The sequence below is a fragment of the Prinia subflava genome, chromosome 10, assembly GCF_021018805.1.
Source record: "Prinia subflava isolate CZ2003 ecotype Zambia chromosome 10, Cam_Psub_1.2, whole genome shotgun sequence".
Taxonomy (NCBI): domain Eukaryota; kingdom Metazoa; phylum Chordata; class Aves; order Passeriformes; family Cisticolidae; genus Prinia; species Prinia subflava.
Window position 1 is genome coordinate 18,907,884 of NC_086256.1, and position 16,329 is coordinate 18,924,212.

At 36.4% G+C, this 16,329-nt stretch overlaps 1 protein-coding gene across 2 annotated transcripts in view; it reads right to left on the reverse strand.

Annotated features, from left to right (window-relative positions):
* Window positions 1-16,329, reverse strand: part of CDC14A (cell division cycle 14A) — a 44,619-nt gene that overhangs the window by 4,080 nt on the left and 24,210 nt on the right. Inside the window, exons 8-15 of one of the 2 annotated variants that reach the window (XM_063407617.1) lie at window positions 13,644-13,731; window positions 11,807-12,037; window positions 9,571-9,709; window positions 8,389-8,545; window positions 7,640-7,752; window positions 7,017-7,064; window positions 5,858-5,986; window positions 4,629-4,947 (exon numbers count right to left, since the gene is read on the reverse strand). In XM_063407617.1, coding sequence (XP_063263687.1) covers window positions 4,629-4,947; window positions 5,858-5,986; window positions 7,017-7,064; window positions 7,640-7,752; window positions 8,389-8,545; window positions 9,571-9,709; window positions 11,807-12,037; window positions 13,644-13,731 — 1,224 coding nt within the window. Of the gene's footprint in view, window positions 1-4,628; window positions 4,948-5,857; window positions 5,987-7,016; window positions 7,149-7,639; window positions 7,753-8,388; window positions 8,546-9,570; window positions 9,710-11,806; window positions 12,038-13,643; window positions 13,732-16,329 lie in introns of both variants that reach the window. The other variant, XM_063407616.1, reaches the window with a different exon arrangement.

The following is a 16,329-nucleotide window of genomic DNA, read 5'->3' on the forward strand; positions in this document are numbered from 1 at the left end:
AACCCTATGGCATTTAGGCCTATCTGTTAGGACTTGAACACGTCCTTTCCCCAGATAACTGCAAAAATGTAACTTCAGTTTTTTGAATTGTCCATCAACTCTCCCACAACACTGTTTTAATAGGAGTGTTGCTGCAGGCAAGAACTACTGGGAATACACAAGAGCCACTGAACTAACTCAGGATGCGTTAGAGAAAATGCACACACACGTGAAGTGATCCAGTGGGCCTGCTGAATTTACATCAGCAAGATGAACTGCTGTTGGTCTGGTCTTTGCAGAGCCTGTCCTATCTTCATTAGTGGTAAGCTCTTACTAAGAAAAAACATGCCACAGGTAAAGACGATGTATATGAATTTTAAAACACTGCCAACACTTCTCAATTTTTTGGCAATGTTTCCATCTTGCCAGTTTCCATGACAGCTATAGAAGCAAAAGGTGACTCATCTTAAGACTACCCAGTTACATATTCTCCAAAAAAAAAAAAACATTTTAAAGAGAATTTTTTGGATTTAGAACTATTGTAAGAACAAAGCAAAAATCTTACAGCAGTACCTTAAGTGTGATTACAGTTGAAGAGAGTAATTCTGCAAATTGTTATTGTGAGAGATTCTGTTTAATCAAAACATGCACTTTGTAAAATAAAGTTTTTATTCTATTTTACTGGAACAGCAGTTTTTCTTTTCTTTGAAAATCAACCTTTTTTCCTAGCTCATCAGCATAAACACAATAAAGTGGATTATAAGAAGGACAAAAACCATTAGAGAAAAATCCATGTCTGACAACCATAGTTATAGTCATGGTTATTTTTTATTCTTCCTTTTTGTTAAGTGGAATGAGGAACAGCAGTATTAATGCTGTTTCATTGCAAAACATTGGAAAAAAAAGATCAGTGAATAACCTTCTCTTCCATACTGTGGGAAAAACTCACTAATGACTTTAGTGAACATAAACTAGAACTGAAAAACTGCTGTCCTAGCCATCTCAAAATGCTCCTGAATCACTCATGTTAACAAAGATAGACAAGTAAGAGTGATAGGTGATTTTCTAAAATAAAAGTACTGCATGATTATAGGTGGTTACCTTGATATCTAACTCAGGGAAGGGAGATTTTGGCAATTAAAAGAAATTAATCAGTACCATTCAAGAGTCCTTTGATGAGCTAAGGGAATAAACAAAGCACCAGGACATGTAATAGACTTCTGTCAGGTACATCACCTGATGTGCTCCAATTAGAAAGAACACAAACACTGCAACAAGCCTAGGCTGGGCTGTCACGATTTCCAAGTGATTTCAGCATCTAAAGCAGTGAAGTGGAAATGATTAAACAGAATTCTGTTTTTAAAAGCATTCTGCCAGAACTGGTAGCTTGATACTACTCTGTATTTTGCTGATGAGCTTCAGACCACTGGTAAGAGTCACCAAAGCAAAACAGCTGCATGTCAGAGGCTGAAGTGGTCAGGAAAATCCAGTCCTCCTTGGTGGATTAATTGGTCTCAGAAGAAGAGGAGAGGGGAAGGAGAAAAACAAACCAAACCAACCAACCAAATAAAAAGAAATGAGATGGTTTTTCACAGAGTTCCACATCAAAAAAAAAAAAATCCTGAACCAAACCAAACATCCTTCAAGGAATGCAGGACATGGGACTTAAATACAAGAAATGAAGCCACGATCATCAATGGCAGGAACTTTATTTTTCCCCCCTATCCCTCAGCTCCCACTGCATTACAGTCAAAGAAAATAAAAGAAGCTATGTATTTATAAGCAGGATAGCACTGAGTAGCAGCTTTCTGGACCAGAATGATTTTAAAAAACAAAAAACTTGAACACTTTCCAAAGGGAATTCTGAGCTAACTCAGCTTACCAAAAGAAAATCAAGTTGAGATGAGTAGTATGAGATATCTCCACAAGAAGAAAATAAGATAACAAAGGGCTAAAACACTGACAAAATAAAGGGATATAGAAAGCTTCAGGTTAAAAGTGAAATAGTTTTAAGCATAACTGTTCAATCAGTGGGACTGATCTTTCAGAAAAATTATGCTGTCCTCAAAATAAACCATCTGTATTTGCCAGTGAGTTGCTCACTACCAAAGCATTCAGAGATTAAATGATTGAAAAACCTACTCTTGTCTTAAACCTCAGGACACCCCAGTAACTGTCCATTAGTCCATCAGTCCATTGTGCATAAAATGGGTAACAACTTAGTGCACTCCTCTGTGACTGGGAGAGATGCACAGGGCTACAGGGTACATTTAGAAGCAAATGCATTAATCAGAACATATTTGAAAAACATTCCAAACAGGAACACTTTCTAGCCATTAAATTCTACCTATTGTGAATGATGTCAGCTTATTTTCATGACTAAGTCATATTACATTTACAAGGAGTTTCTTCCCCTTAGGGTGCTGCATGCACATTTACATGCATATACTTTATGCATAATATATAAGTAAGTAAAATATGGAAAAAACCTCTAAAATGCTGCTGGCAGCATATAATTTACTAAAGAAACTACTGAAAAGAATGGGAATGGGCTGTCTCTCCAAAGAATTATTGTTCAATACATTAAATATCAGACAGTACTGAAAGTGAGACATTAAAAAAAATCCAATTAGTTGATTTACCACTTATTATTCAGATGAGTGATTGCTCTCACCCACTTTTGGTATACTGACTTTCAGTTCCAGTATACTCAAAAGGAGGAGAGAACTGAACTCCTGAGGACTAAATTTCTGTAAGCTTGTTGGATTAAAGACTGGGAATACCTAAAAAGAATTATTTTCCAGAGAAATCTGAATGCATGAACAAATGAAAGACTCCTCCATGTATCTCAAACAAACATTCCTAGCTTGCTACACAGCTTTTCACCTCTCCCCTCATCTCTATGCCTGAAGAAACTAAACAATTAGTTAAACAGCAACAGTCCTCTTGTTCTAGAACTTGTTCCATCATAGAAAAATTATTATGGTTTCTATATCCCACTTGAAAAATCTCAATTATATATAATTTATTACACTCCCATGTAGTAGGGAAAAATAGAGTCAGAGATGAAGATGTGACAACATTTAAGAACTCCCCTGCAAACAAGTTACTGCTGCTGTTGAATGTAAAGTTTAAACTCAATTTTAAACTCAATGAAGAGCAGTGATTCTAAGATCATGGAGTATCAGCATTTATTTCCAGATAAACTGTAGTGGATAAGAAGCTGGTTTTTTTTTAAACAAGGAGTCTGAAAGCATCAAGTATTCCAAAGAGCCACTGTAGGTCAAGCAGCTCCTACCACAGCAGGGAGAACACAATGAGTTAGAGAGTACAGACTCATGTTCTCTCAACTAACTTCAATGTTCTGTTTATACAGATTAGGTTTCACTCACACATGCAATTTAATTCACAATGGACAATGAGATTTTATTTCCTACTCTTTATCTATTCTCAGAAATAGCAATTCATCCTCCCAAGCTACAAAGATGTGGCTTCTGAAGGGGGAGTGGTGCCACACTAACCACACTAACAGGAGGGGAGCTCCTCCACTTCTGCAGGGAGAGCACAGCCCATGAATGACCCTTCTCAGGACATCCTAGTTACATGCAATGTTTGTTATTAGCTGTTTTAAGAGAGACTCACCACACTCAAAACCACTAGCAGGTATAACACAATTTATCAGTGGTAAGGAAATAGAAGAGTGATGTGCAATACTCTGAAGTTAATTTTACACAAAAGCCCATTTTATTTCCACCCAGTGAAAAAAAAAGTCCTAAGTGTCAGAACTAGTCAAGAGAGGCTGACATGCTCCCTTAATCATAGAGAAAATCTATTATAAACAGTGTACTACTTTTTGTAATTAGTAGGCTATCAAATCCTTGGAAACAAGGTTTTTAAAATTGGTTTTAGATTTATAGTAGTAGATATGATTATTTTTTCCCTAGAATAGATTAAGCTATTTCTGATTTCATAAATGAAGTTTCTCTAGTCTCTCTTCTCTGCATTTTGGATAGAAACACTTCCAAGTTGCACTAGTTTATCTGTACATCCTCTTTATACAGACTCTTTTACACAGAAAAAGAGCACAAAAGAAGCCCAAGGCAGCGAAGTTGTTGAGGAATGAAAGCTGCAATGTGAGACCATTAGAAATACCTTACTTGTATCATACTTACTACATACTTTCACATTTGGTGTTAGAAAAGGAGTGGGTTTCAAGTCAAGAGCACTAATTGTTCAAAGCCCTATCTTTAAGGATGTTCTGCCTTCTGTTTACATTCTTTGAATGATACATTCAAAGGCTTCTTAAAATCTGTTACTGCACAAAGATGAAGACACAATTAACTTACAGACTGTGTTATGGATAATTTGAAATAAAATCTAAAGGGTAAGAAGGCCCATTAAAAAAGTTATCAGAAAAGATGTAAAGTTTAGGCACAATTTATCTTCATGAAGCTTCCATGTAATAGATGCTTAGAAGAGACAGAAAAAAAAGCAGCTGAAATGATAGGTAACAGACAAAGGTGCTGTTCAGAAACAGAGGAAGCTGGAGAATTATGCTGAGTTAAGATTTTTTTGCAACTCTTTTGCTCACAGAAGCAAAGAAGAAAAGCATCAGTGAGCTGCCTGGAAGTGCTGTTGTGGTGACTTACAGGAATGGACTCTGGTAGGGTGCTGGAGGAGCTGTAAGGCCCATAAAGGAAGGCTGGCGCGTACTCATCTGCCACGGCGCTGTGAAAACTGCTTGGGCTGCCCAGGTTGGTGCCACTACTGCTGTTTCTGTTGTATAAGTTGTTGTTCAGTTCATGGTTTTTTCTGTGTGGCAGCTGCAAGCTGCTATTCAGGTGACTGGAGATATGGCTTACAGAAAAACCTGTCCTAGAGGACAGTGATGTCATTTTGCTCTCATCATCATCTGAAGCAGCATACAGGTTCCCTAGAGAACTGGCTAGTCTGGAGTTTATGGAAACGCTGAATGGAAAACACATGCAGGGAAAAAAATATTCACAAGGTGTGTAGAGATATAGACAAAAATGTAACAGACAATTAGAACACATTAGGTGAATAACACAGACCATTCTGAAATAATCTGTGTTTGCACACAGGTTCATTTTCTAGCTCCTAAGTAATGCAAAGCAGAATTCTTTGTAAGGACTTCTCAAGTTTTGCTTACTCAAGCACTACAACATGGCCAGCTTTCACCTCTGTCAAACCAGACACCATGCAGCAGATGGTGTTAAAAGGTTATGGCAGTATCTGATTTACACTGAAGTACTTTGTGGACATGGAACAGTTTCAGACCTCCTCCCCTGTTTCCTGCAGTCACTTCTGTGATACAAGCCTTCAAGTAACCAAGAAGTAATAGGACAAAATCTGAGATGGAAATAGGGTGTCCTGAGATACCTCAAGCTGGGTACTCTGTTCAGGCAACTATTTGTGCACACAGTTATTAAAAATGCATCAATCATTCAGTGTCATTTAATATATGTAATTACTTAGGACAATAGCAATAATGGAGCTAAATAGTAATAAACCAAGGGTTCATAAAAAATTAATTATCACTCAGTATTTTGAGAGTAACAGTATATAGAGTTGTGGGAATACCTGCAAAACATCTATGAACTAAGTGAAAGAAACCTTAACAACCCAGAGTACTGCTTCTGATGACACAATCTCAATAAAACTCTCAGACCAGTACGATAGATTTTGGGTTTTGCTTGTTTTTTAAATCTGTAAGCTACTGAATTTTGGCTAGTGGAACAGCAAATCACTGTAAGTAAATTTAAATTCTCTTATACCCAGAACAGCAAGCACTTCATGTCCTGACAGCCACTGTAGGATACTGTAAGCATTTGTACCAAATGAGAAGAAGGAAAAAAACCTTTTAAGATTAGAGCCTGAGGACATGGAAAGTCTGCTTATTCTTTCTGCAGATGGTGAAGTAACTGCTACCACTCTGGAGGCCTTCAGAGGAGATATGGATCCTTCTGTGCTACCTGAAGTATTCAGTCTAAAAAGAGTGCAGAGTTCCAGTGAGAAGCAAGATTTTATAATGAAAATATACATCTCCAACACATATAGTCTTTCAGTACACAGGCTAGTATTTTACAAAGCATGAATTCTCAAGTCTGAGAACTCAACACCAAAAACCCAAGTTTGCCTGTTTAAACATATTTTTAAAAAAAACTTTCCAGATATCCACTCCCAAGTACTTCCCCTGCTGCACCTTATTAAAAAGTTACAGGCTACTTTTCACCTTGATAATTTATGAAGGCCAAGTGTCCATTTTTTATAGATTTATTGCAAATTTTATCATAAATTTTAGAACTCTAAATGTAAATTTGATTAAGAGTACTTTTTGAGCTTATAGAGCAAGTATGAGTAGAAAAACTTTCTACTTAGAAGTAGAAGACCTGTAGCTTTCATAAGGTCAGCAGCATTTCCAAATGAAGATTTTCACAGAGTTGCATAGAATATGCAGCTCTTTCTTGGCTGGGATTCTTAATAACAAAATTCTTCATGTGTTGACAATGAGCTGTATGATGGTACACTGGACTACTCAAATTGTTACTGTTATGGCAGTCCACTTTAATTAATTAAAAAAATTAATTTCTCTAACCCTAGATCAGGGGATACAACAATCAGGCCTTAAAGGATGAAAATACTTGGGTACTTCAACTACAAGCACAGAAGAAAAATGACATTGAGCAGCTTTAATTACACACCAAGAAAGGGTAAAACATTCATTTCCAATGCCAGCCATCTGGAGAAATCCAACTCAAAAAATCAAAACTGAAACAAATGTGCTCTTTTCAGTATTAATGCTAGATAATGATAGAAATTTTGTCTTACATATTGCATTTTAGATTCAATGGGGTAAGGCATGCAATTTGCAGATGTTTAAAAAGGTTTGCTACCTGCCTATGCTCAGAAGTCTGAAATAGCGATCACATCAGTTCATTAGCAATGATCCAAAACACTGAAAATTAAGACCCTAATCAAGTGATATAGATTTAGAACTAGAATTTTCAAGTCAGTACCTGAAAGGTTGTGAAAATGACCTGGTGTGCAGTTTCATGTCTTGCAGCCTAAAGAAACAAAAGCAGCAATCTTTATCCAAGGATAAAAATCCTTTCCCCTCTGCCAAATCATATCTGTGTGTCTCAGGTTGGCTTCAAACATAAAAATAAGAATTATTGACAATCAGTGTTTTATTTTACAGTTAGAGAATAGAAAGCTACTTCAGGTTTAATTTTAAAGTTCACATTTTTAGTGGTTCAGAAAAATTCTAAATTTCTATAAGGAGTATAGAAAAGTAATTATAGAAAGGCAACTAAGTTAGATTAAGAATATTTTGTTCAAGTCATAAGTTATAAAATACTAGATATAAATTTGAAAGTTTTGAAGTATTTTTTACAATATCTTTTACTGCTATACAGTAAGAAGGCATCCCTAAACAGAGAGACAGAGGGCATAAAAGGAGAGAAGAAAAAGATTAACAAACCAAATCTGCAACTAACAGATGCATACCTGGAGAAGTTTCTACCACAGAAGGTGGCACAGGTAGTACCACTGCCTTAAACAAGATCATGTAGCTGCCACACAAATCTGATAGCATGGACTGAATTTAAAACTGCAAGTGACTTCAGACTGGTATTGTTACCTCAGAGCTCCAGTTGTAAGGGAACAAGGCTGTCTCCGACTTTTTAAGGCATTCAGCTTATCTCCCTGTGTCATCCCATTCTGAGCGTCCACATCTTTGTCATCAGAATCATTCTGGGAAACAAAAGTATGCAAGTGAGGCAATCTATCAAATCCTAGGAGCAGTGCCTTTCCAAGCACTGAGCATCTCCTTCACAAAGAGGAGAATCCAGCAGGCTGAACTACTGTCTCCTGCAGACATGGCACTGCCCTTTGCATAGTTCTGCTACATGAAATGTGCCTCCGTACAAACACTCACAAAGGGCTTCTGCAGAACCTGACCTCAAAGTCAGTTCATAATGCTCAGGCCCAATGCCATCATTTATTTACTTCAAGGAAGTCTGTTGGATATTTATACACACCTGCATTATTAGTTAAAAACTTGGAATAAGCAGATTTTTTGTTTCCTGGAAGAAAGCTGACTTTATGCTTTCCTTCATTCTCAAGAAAACAAAATCCTGAGAGAATTACTTGAAATAATGCAAAGCTTTTGAAGCTTGAAAAATTACCTGTAACAGTTTTAAATATTATTTGATCTTTATTTTTCAAGTGGAGATTTGTTCTAATTATGACCTATAAAAAGGTTAATCTGAGAAAAATCAATCTAATACTAATACAAGCTCAAAAAAGCCAAAAATCTAGCAGTTATCTATAGCTAGTTACCAAAAGCTCAGCTTCAGTCTGTGTGGAATTCTTCCTAAGAACACTCACCTCCTTGCACTGATCCAAGTCTTGTGCTTTATTCAGACTGTCACTGATGGAAATGTCATTCAAGCCACAAAGAACTCTGTTAATGTTTCCATCAACCCCTCGCTGTTTCTGCTTTGATCGGATGAGATCTCCCTCCCGCCACAACATTGCTTGCTTCCTTCAGGATACAAAACCAAAGCCACTCAGATCAACAAATTTGCATACATATAAAAAACCATATGAAAACATGCCATGCTTACAGACTGCCAGCATTTGAATCTTCTATACATCGTTATCTCAAAAAAAACCAAAACCAACATGTCTATCACAAAAAATTTTAAAACCTCAATACTTAAAAACAACAAGAACAACAACACACCCTCCAGAATAACCACATCAGTCTGTAGTGGTCACAGTACTCAATTTACAGTATTTACACACCGTATCTAGCAGAGCTGATGAGTTATCTTTTTCCTACTTGTAGTGGATTTTCTAAAACGTTTTGTCCCATAAAAGTGAAAATGCCTCCAAGTAAGCATCATCATGCCATCAACTCGAATATATCAGCATAAGCACAACACAGCAAATGCACAACACAGAAACCACTATGACATTAAACTTACTGTCTGCATCACTGCCATTCATTTCCAGTCAGGATCAAATCTGAAGCTAAACTAAAACCACACCTTTTTTGGCTACAACCACTAGCTCCAAATGAGAAATGTTTCATACATCGTGCTGAGGAATTCGATGGAGATCATAAGCTTTCTACCAAGTACTTATTTACTCTTCAGTTACAATGAAGAAAAACCATACAAATGATACATTAAGTGCCACAGATGGTATATAAAGTATTGAAAGACTATTCTTTTGATGCTAATATTTCATATATCCTATTTGTTGATTTAATCTTTTGTCCACATCTGTCCACTTCCATCACATTTGTCTAACTCCTGAATTCCCCAGAACAGAAACATGCACTCCTGGGGCCCTGTGCCTCCTTAAGGAGACGAAATGCACAAAACTCCAGAGAAGCTGACTGCTTCTGAGTAACTCAGATCTCAATCCCCTATTAAAACTAACCTTAAAAATATTGAACAGGCAACGACTTACAAATGTTGGGAGACAAATTAGATCCTATAAACAGTGCAAGATGGATAGGGATGGGGAGGAGCAAAGGAGGTATATAATATATGTACATACTCTTCCAAGAAGTGTTGCTGGGGTCCTATAATAGAGCCCGGGCGACATATTCGTATCCAAGCAATGGCTTCAGCGTGTGTGAACTTGTAGTGCTTCATTATGTAACAGGCAATCAGCGTTCCTGTTCTCCCCAGGCCAGCTACAGAAACACAAGCATCAACAGCCACACATGAGCCTTCCAGAGTCATCAAATAAAAGTATGGGATGTAAGAAAACTTCCATGCAATGTTATTCACCATATTTGAAGAAATGATTTCTGACTCAGTGTCCCATTTATCACGTAATTCAATTTGAATGCTGTATATGTAGGGACAAATCTTACATACTTAGGAAAAGTTAATGTGTACAAGAACACCTGCAACAGCCATCACTCATGGCACTTGAAAAATTCTACCCAAACTTTGCTTAAAAAAGGCCAATATTTTTTTAAAAGCCATGATCAAGCTGGATACCAATTTTGTATTTATAATACCAGCAAAAAAACATAATCAAAATACCTTTGAGAGGCCAACACCAAAAAACCATGGTGCAAATATATGTCACATCTCAACAGTGCAAGTCAGTGGGTTTTTCTTTTTGAATCAGTTTTGTTGTGAAACCAGCACATAAAACTGTTCACTGCTGTCTGTATAAACAGCAATGACTGTTGACCACTGTATAATTTTAGATATCCCTAGATAAAAAAAAAATTAACCCATTGCCCAACAAATGCCAAACTAATCCTGTTTTCAAGAGGACAGAGACACAGGAAAAATTAGTTTTTACTATCAGTAAAATCTCAAACTATGCAGTGAGAATTAATCTCTTTCTAGCTCTGTGTCTCATCTACTAGTAAAATGTTTCCCCATTTAAATCTTATTTCCCACAAATACAGTATTTGCAATTTACAGTCTCACAGTAGCCTACTATCGTTTATGCACCAACAACTATCCAAATGGAAACTCTCCAAGCAGCCACACACCTCTGCTGACAATTCTACACATGAGTGCAAGCTCTTTACATTTAACCAATAACTAACTGACTTTTTTGGAAGGGAAGGTGATTTAGGTAGGATGAAGGTAGAAGTTCACACATAGTGAGGTGCCATAATTGTAGCTTGGAAGACAAGCTCTGAAGACTTATTTAAAAGGTGAAGTATTGATTTCAGTTCTTCCCTCCAATGTTCTACTAATGTACAAACTTTCCATCACAATCCTTTGCAATTAACTGTTCTGTCTCATCTGAGACAAGCAGTTTCTAGTGTAATAGCTGTGCTCCCAAACAACTCTGCAATATAACTATGCCTGAGTCAGGCCTGAGTTAACTGTTGATTTAACACTGTAGAGGATTATTTAGGCTGGTGTAAAAACTAAAAAGAACAAGACTGTTCATTTGCTTACTAAATGGTCAGACAAAAGACCAAAAATACTTCAGTGTAGAAAGCACATCTCTAACTCACTACTGAGTATGTTATAGTCTTTATAGGAATATACAGTTAAGCCTGGAGAACAACTTACTAACAACCTCCTGCTAATCAATAGTTTATACTCTTATTTAGCCAATTAATGGATATCCAGCATATCAGTGCCAGAACTACTGGGTTCTAGCAACAGTAACAACTTGCTGGCAAATAAACCTATTTATCTTTGATATGCATATTTATTGTTCATGGGAAAATTATGAATAGTATTATTCTTGCTTCTGATCAGGCAAGACATTCATCTCCACAATGTCCTTACACAACTCTAAACATAAATCAAGCTGAACTCTTAAAAGCCTTTGTTAATCTCTCTTGACTAAGCATGTTTTGTGCATTTTCTGGCTGGTTTGAAATGCTGGCATCACAATAACTTGAAATGTGGAATTCATACTCCACAGAAAAATGTAGAACAGTCAAAAAGCACAAAGAAAACCTTCTCGTGTTTTGCATTTCCTAGGCAATTATCATAATGCTGTGAAAGCATAATGCAAAAAAGAAACCTGCATCGACTAAATCTCAAGTTTTCAAGTCATACTAAAAAACCCCCACAGAAGAATGAACAACAGATTGTCAGTTCCAGCAAGTAACAGTGTAGGATGTAAGGACTTCATATACACAGGAAAATAACAAATATTTGGCATATATTTAGTCAAGCACTATAAAGCCTTATTACTCTCACAATCTGAAAGTGTTCTTAAACGCTGTATTTCTGGGATAAACTCTAGAGATTTCTATTTATTTTGAATTCCAGTCTGAAAAATGAATAGGTGCACGTACCTTTACAATGTACTGCAATGGCACCATCAGCATTTTCACAGATGTTCAGGAACCTCTGCACTATACTGTCACTTGGTGTGCTGCCATCGATGAAGAACAGATCATAATGTTCAAAACCAGCATCAGTGAAGCGTTTTGCCTCATAAATCTTTTTGTTTAGTCTTATGATTGATGTGACGTTATGCTTCTTGAAATAGGGAAAGTAGGCTTCAGGTGCATGAAGAGGATAACCTATAAAAAATAAAGCCACAATCATTTAATGTCCTAGGTTCATGAAGTTCATACTCCCACTAATCAAAATTGCACCCAAAATTTTTTGAATGATAAACATGCTAATACCATAAATGCTTTAATACTTTATTCAAAATAGATATGTTAAGTGATAAAAAAAAGGTCCAAAAAATGTTCATTAAGATCACTTTTATTATAAAATGTATTGGAAGGTATAAAGTTAAAACAGAGTCAATATGAAACACTGTACTGCCTCCCATCAAGCCCCCATGTCTCTCTGAAAAGGATTTATATAGAAAGCTGGGGACATACAAGAATTCAGCATTTCACAACGGCGGTTTATCTAGAGTCAAGCTGCAGATCAAAGAATAAAAGCATGCTTGAAGAGGAAACACTGTTTATCAAGAAAATACCTTGCTCATCTATATTATGGGCAAGAGAAACAGTCAAAGGATCAACTGCAGTACCAAAATTATTCCTGTCCCACTGGGAAGGGAGCTTCACTGCCTTGATTCTCAGCTGAGAGACAAAAGGATCCTCTAATGAAGATGGGGGGACAGGGAAGGAGGTCAATGATCAACCACAAGACAGCTGTTCAGGACAAGTCATATACACATCAATAAATGCAATTCGAGTCACAACACAATGGGGAAAATGTAGCTCTGTAATGTGTACTCACAATCATCTGGGGGAGGGTTATTTATAGTTTCATAACTGGATTTTAAGTGTGTTAATTTAATAATTTTCAGTTATACATGTTACAAATAAAACACAGGTTTTCCAAATTCCATGGAACAATTAAAAAGTGAATTTAGAAAAAACTCTGCAAGAAAGGGCTGCAACAATGAATGGAGAAGAAACCCAAACCAAGCAAAACATTTTCTTCTTGGATTTTGTTTGAATTTTCAGTGGACACTACGTAACTGACAGCAGTTCAGTCATAAAGGAAACATGAGAGAGCACGAGAAGGGGATGGGGAGGGAAGGTAGACACTAAGAAAATATGCTCACATAAACAGCAGGCCATGGCACAAATAATATAGTCAAATTTGGGAAAAACCTGATGGTAGTATTTAAATGACTGATTTTCCTTTTAGCTGGACCAAATCTCTACTTTCCCTCTGTCCGTCAAGCAATCAAGTTTCTCTTTTTTTTTTTACTCTACTAGAATCACATTCCCTACGTTCTTCACGTTATCCCAAGGATCATCAGTAGGAAAGACAAGCTTCTTTTAAAAATCTTTCCTGGTCTGTGTCACAAAACTCTAACACAGTCTCGTGGGTTTGATGCAACTCACCTTTAATTCTGCACAATTACTCTATCACGTGTCAGGTTCCAGGAGAACAGAAAGCCACCTGAGTCTCTCAGGCACTTTGTCACACGATGAAGTCACTGACTGTTAAGAGAATTGAAATTCTCCTGGCAAAGAAGAATTCCAAAACTTTTGGAATTAAATTCTATGAGCGTATATGAAATGCTCACTGGATGAATATTTCTGAAGATTAAAACTGATCTATAACCCTCTATTATCTTCTGCTCATTTGCTGTAATGGTTTTACATGCTGGAAAAATAAGATCATAGCACAGCATTAAAACATACACCATACCATTTTCAAGTTTGCTTTTTGGGTGTGGTCCACTAAAAGCCAAAAATTTTCCTGGAATAATCCAGTTGAAGTCACCATTTTCCACTCGCTACAAAAATTTCAGAAGAGAAAAACATTTTAGTATCTGTATATACAAGGTAAAAAAATTACTCAAGATTTTATTTTACTCTTTACTATGTTCTTCTTGCATTAAAATGAAACACTTCAAATGTAATTAGCTAGCTTAACTATATGGAGCAAATTAATCATAAGCTGCTTCTTAGATCTATCTTGGTACAATTAAATGTAAACAAAATTTGCTATAGTTTTCCAATAAAAGCAGAAAGATCCTTTATGTAAGATATTTCTCCTTGAGAGGGTTCAGTGTTTTAGGGCACCCTTTAACAACACTAACAAACACCAACATTCTTCTATGTTTTAATCAAAAATTATGGAAAAGTGCTTCCTCGTGAAGCACTAGCTAAAACCCCAATTCACAGAAAACAAATTAAAAACCAATTAGCTTTCAAAACAATTACCCTTTCCCTGTAGAAACTGAAATTTACATATTGGCATAAGCTCTGATGAGCCAGTAATCACAGAAGAAAAGTGTAAATTAAATAAAGAGACTCAATCTTAATAAACTTTCAAACGATGACATTTTGCATTTCTTGCTCACTTTTAAATGAAAACCTAAGAAGGCTCTTCAAATTCTGTCAGTGCTGAAAATGAAAGCTTCTTTGGAAATAGATAACATGAGCTGTAGTTCTAAACTGCCTTCTTTTCTTTCTTTAATTGAAGACTGCTCATTCTTTGGCAATGCAGTTATTCTCAGCATGACTTTTGAGGACACGGCACTTGGTTCAGCTGCATTATTAAGCTTGTATTTTGTGCTCTCAGCTCATCAGAACATCCTAATGAGTGAAAGGTTCTGATAATGGACATCACTGTAATCAATTCAGCAACTGTTTGCTCAGCTGAGCCCATTAGGCTTGCTCCCAGTGTCCCTGCCCATGGAAGCTCCTGGAAGTTACCCAGGTTGTGTAAGGACCAGAGAACCAACCTCGGTGCCCAGCCAAGAGCCTGCCCCCACTGGTACCACAGCCTGACTTCAGCACTGCAGCACCCCTACTGCCTTCAGGGAGCAAGTCCTGTTCAGGAAGTGAAAAATATTTTTGTATTTGTATCACCAATTTTATTTGTGGATTACGTTTTTTACAGTTACAGGAGTCATGGTGAATAATTTCAATTTTTATCAATATGAACTACAGGTATCTCTGTATATGTGTGTATATATATGCTTGACACTACATGCAAACATCATTATTACTAAAAAATCCAATCAGTAATTTACTTCCAGTCCAACAAAAGGGGAATTAGCTGCCTTGATAACATAGTATGACGAAAGAACTATAAACTTGAAGTAAAATCTCCTTTCAGCCTGCTCCATTTAAGTTGTATGCAACTTTTTCTACATAACCACACATTTGAAGACCTAACATAGCAAAAACCTGTAACATTTAAAGTTTTTGAAATATAGCACAGGACATAACTAAACACGAAGCTGACCACAATGGGTGAAAAAAAAAAGAAGACGTACCAAAAATGGACAAAAGATTAAAGATGATTCCAAATTCTTGCTTCTTAAACTCAGCAAACAACATACTTTATAAACATCATTTACATATATGTACTTTTCACACTCTAAAAGAATGTTAAGCCTTAAACAAGATAATGGGATAGCTTTAGTCAATTATTTTAAGACTTTTTCAAGCAGACTAATGCCTACTATACATACAGAATTCCAAACTACCATTTGTTTTTAGAACACGTTTTTCTTTTTGTACATAGAGTAAGCAAAAACCAATAATTTCATATTTAAAATTTTAGTTCCTGTTCATTTAATGTTGGTAATTCTGCAAAGGCTATACCATTTTTTTTAACCTAATCATTATGGAACATGGTAGGATACAGAAATCCTCCTACAAATGCTTTCAAGTTTAGTGAAATAGGCAGATTTGTGTTATAGACTGCCTACTGCAGACATTTACTGTATAGATGTGCTGTCAATTAACTTTCTCCATTGTTTATTCCTCACTTTCTTGAACATTTATGAAGCATCTCAGTATGTACCTGAAATACATACAGCTATAGGAATTGCTTTTAAAATGGAGATTTTCAAACTTAGCAACTTTATTCTCCTTACTTCCAGGTTTTCTGAAAATTGCAATACAAGGGAAGAATATGAGAAGAATGCTTGCTACAGTAAAGCAACACAAGTTTAAAAAGAGTTAAATTTATATTCAAGTATTAAGTACACCTCTAGTTTATATATCTTTCTCCTTAACCAATACAAGTACAGGAATTTATAGGTGTTCCAAAGACAATGTCAAATAAACTAAATGATTGTCACTGACTTCAGTGAAAACCCTTTGCCTTCCTTGGAGTGAGACCCGGTAGACACAGACCCGCAACCCTCTTGGACCAGATGTGTGTTCTGTGCCTGAGAGCTCCTCTGCACTCAGCCCAGCCCACAGTACAGCATGGAATATTCTAAAGCTTCTCTAAAGCAATGGAGCTTGAGATGACTTTCTACTACCAGATAAAGGTGTGCATGATACAAAGTCCTAGAAGCATCTAGAGCCAACCAGGGTATCTATACCTAGGTTGTAAGAAAGTTGGCAGAACAGTGAATGATACCTGTTAG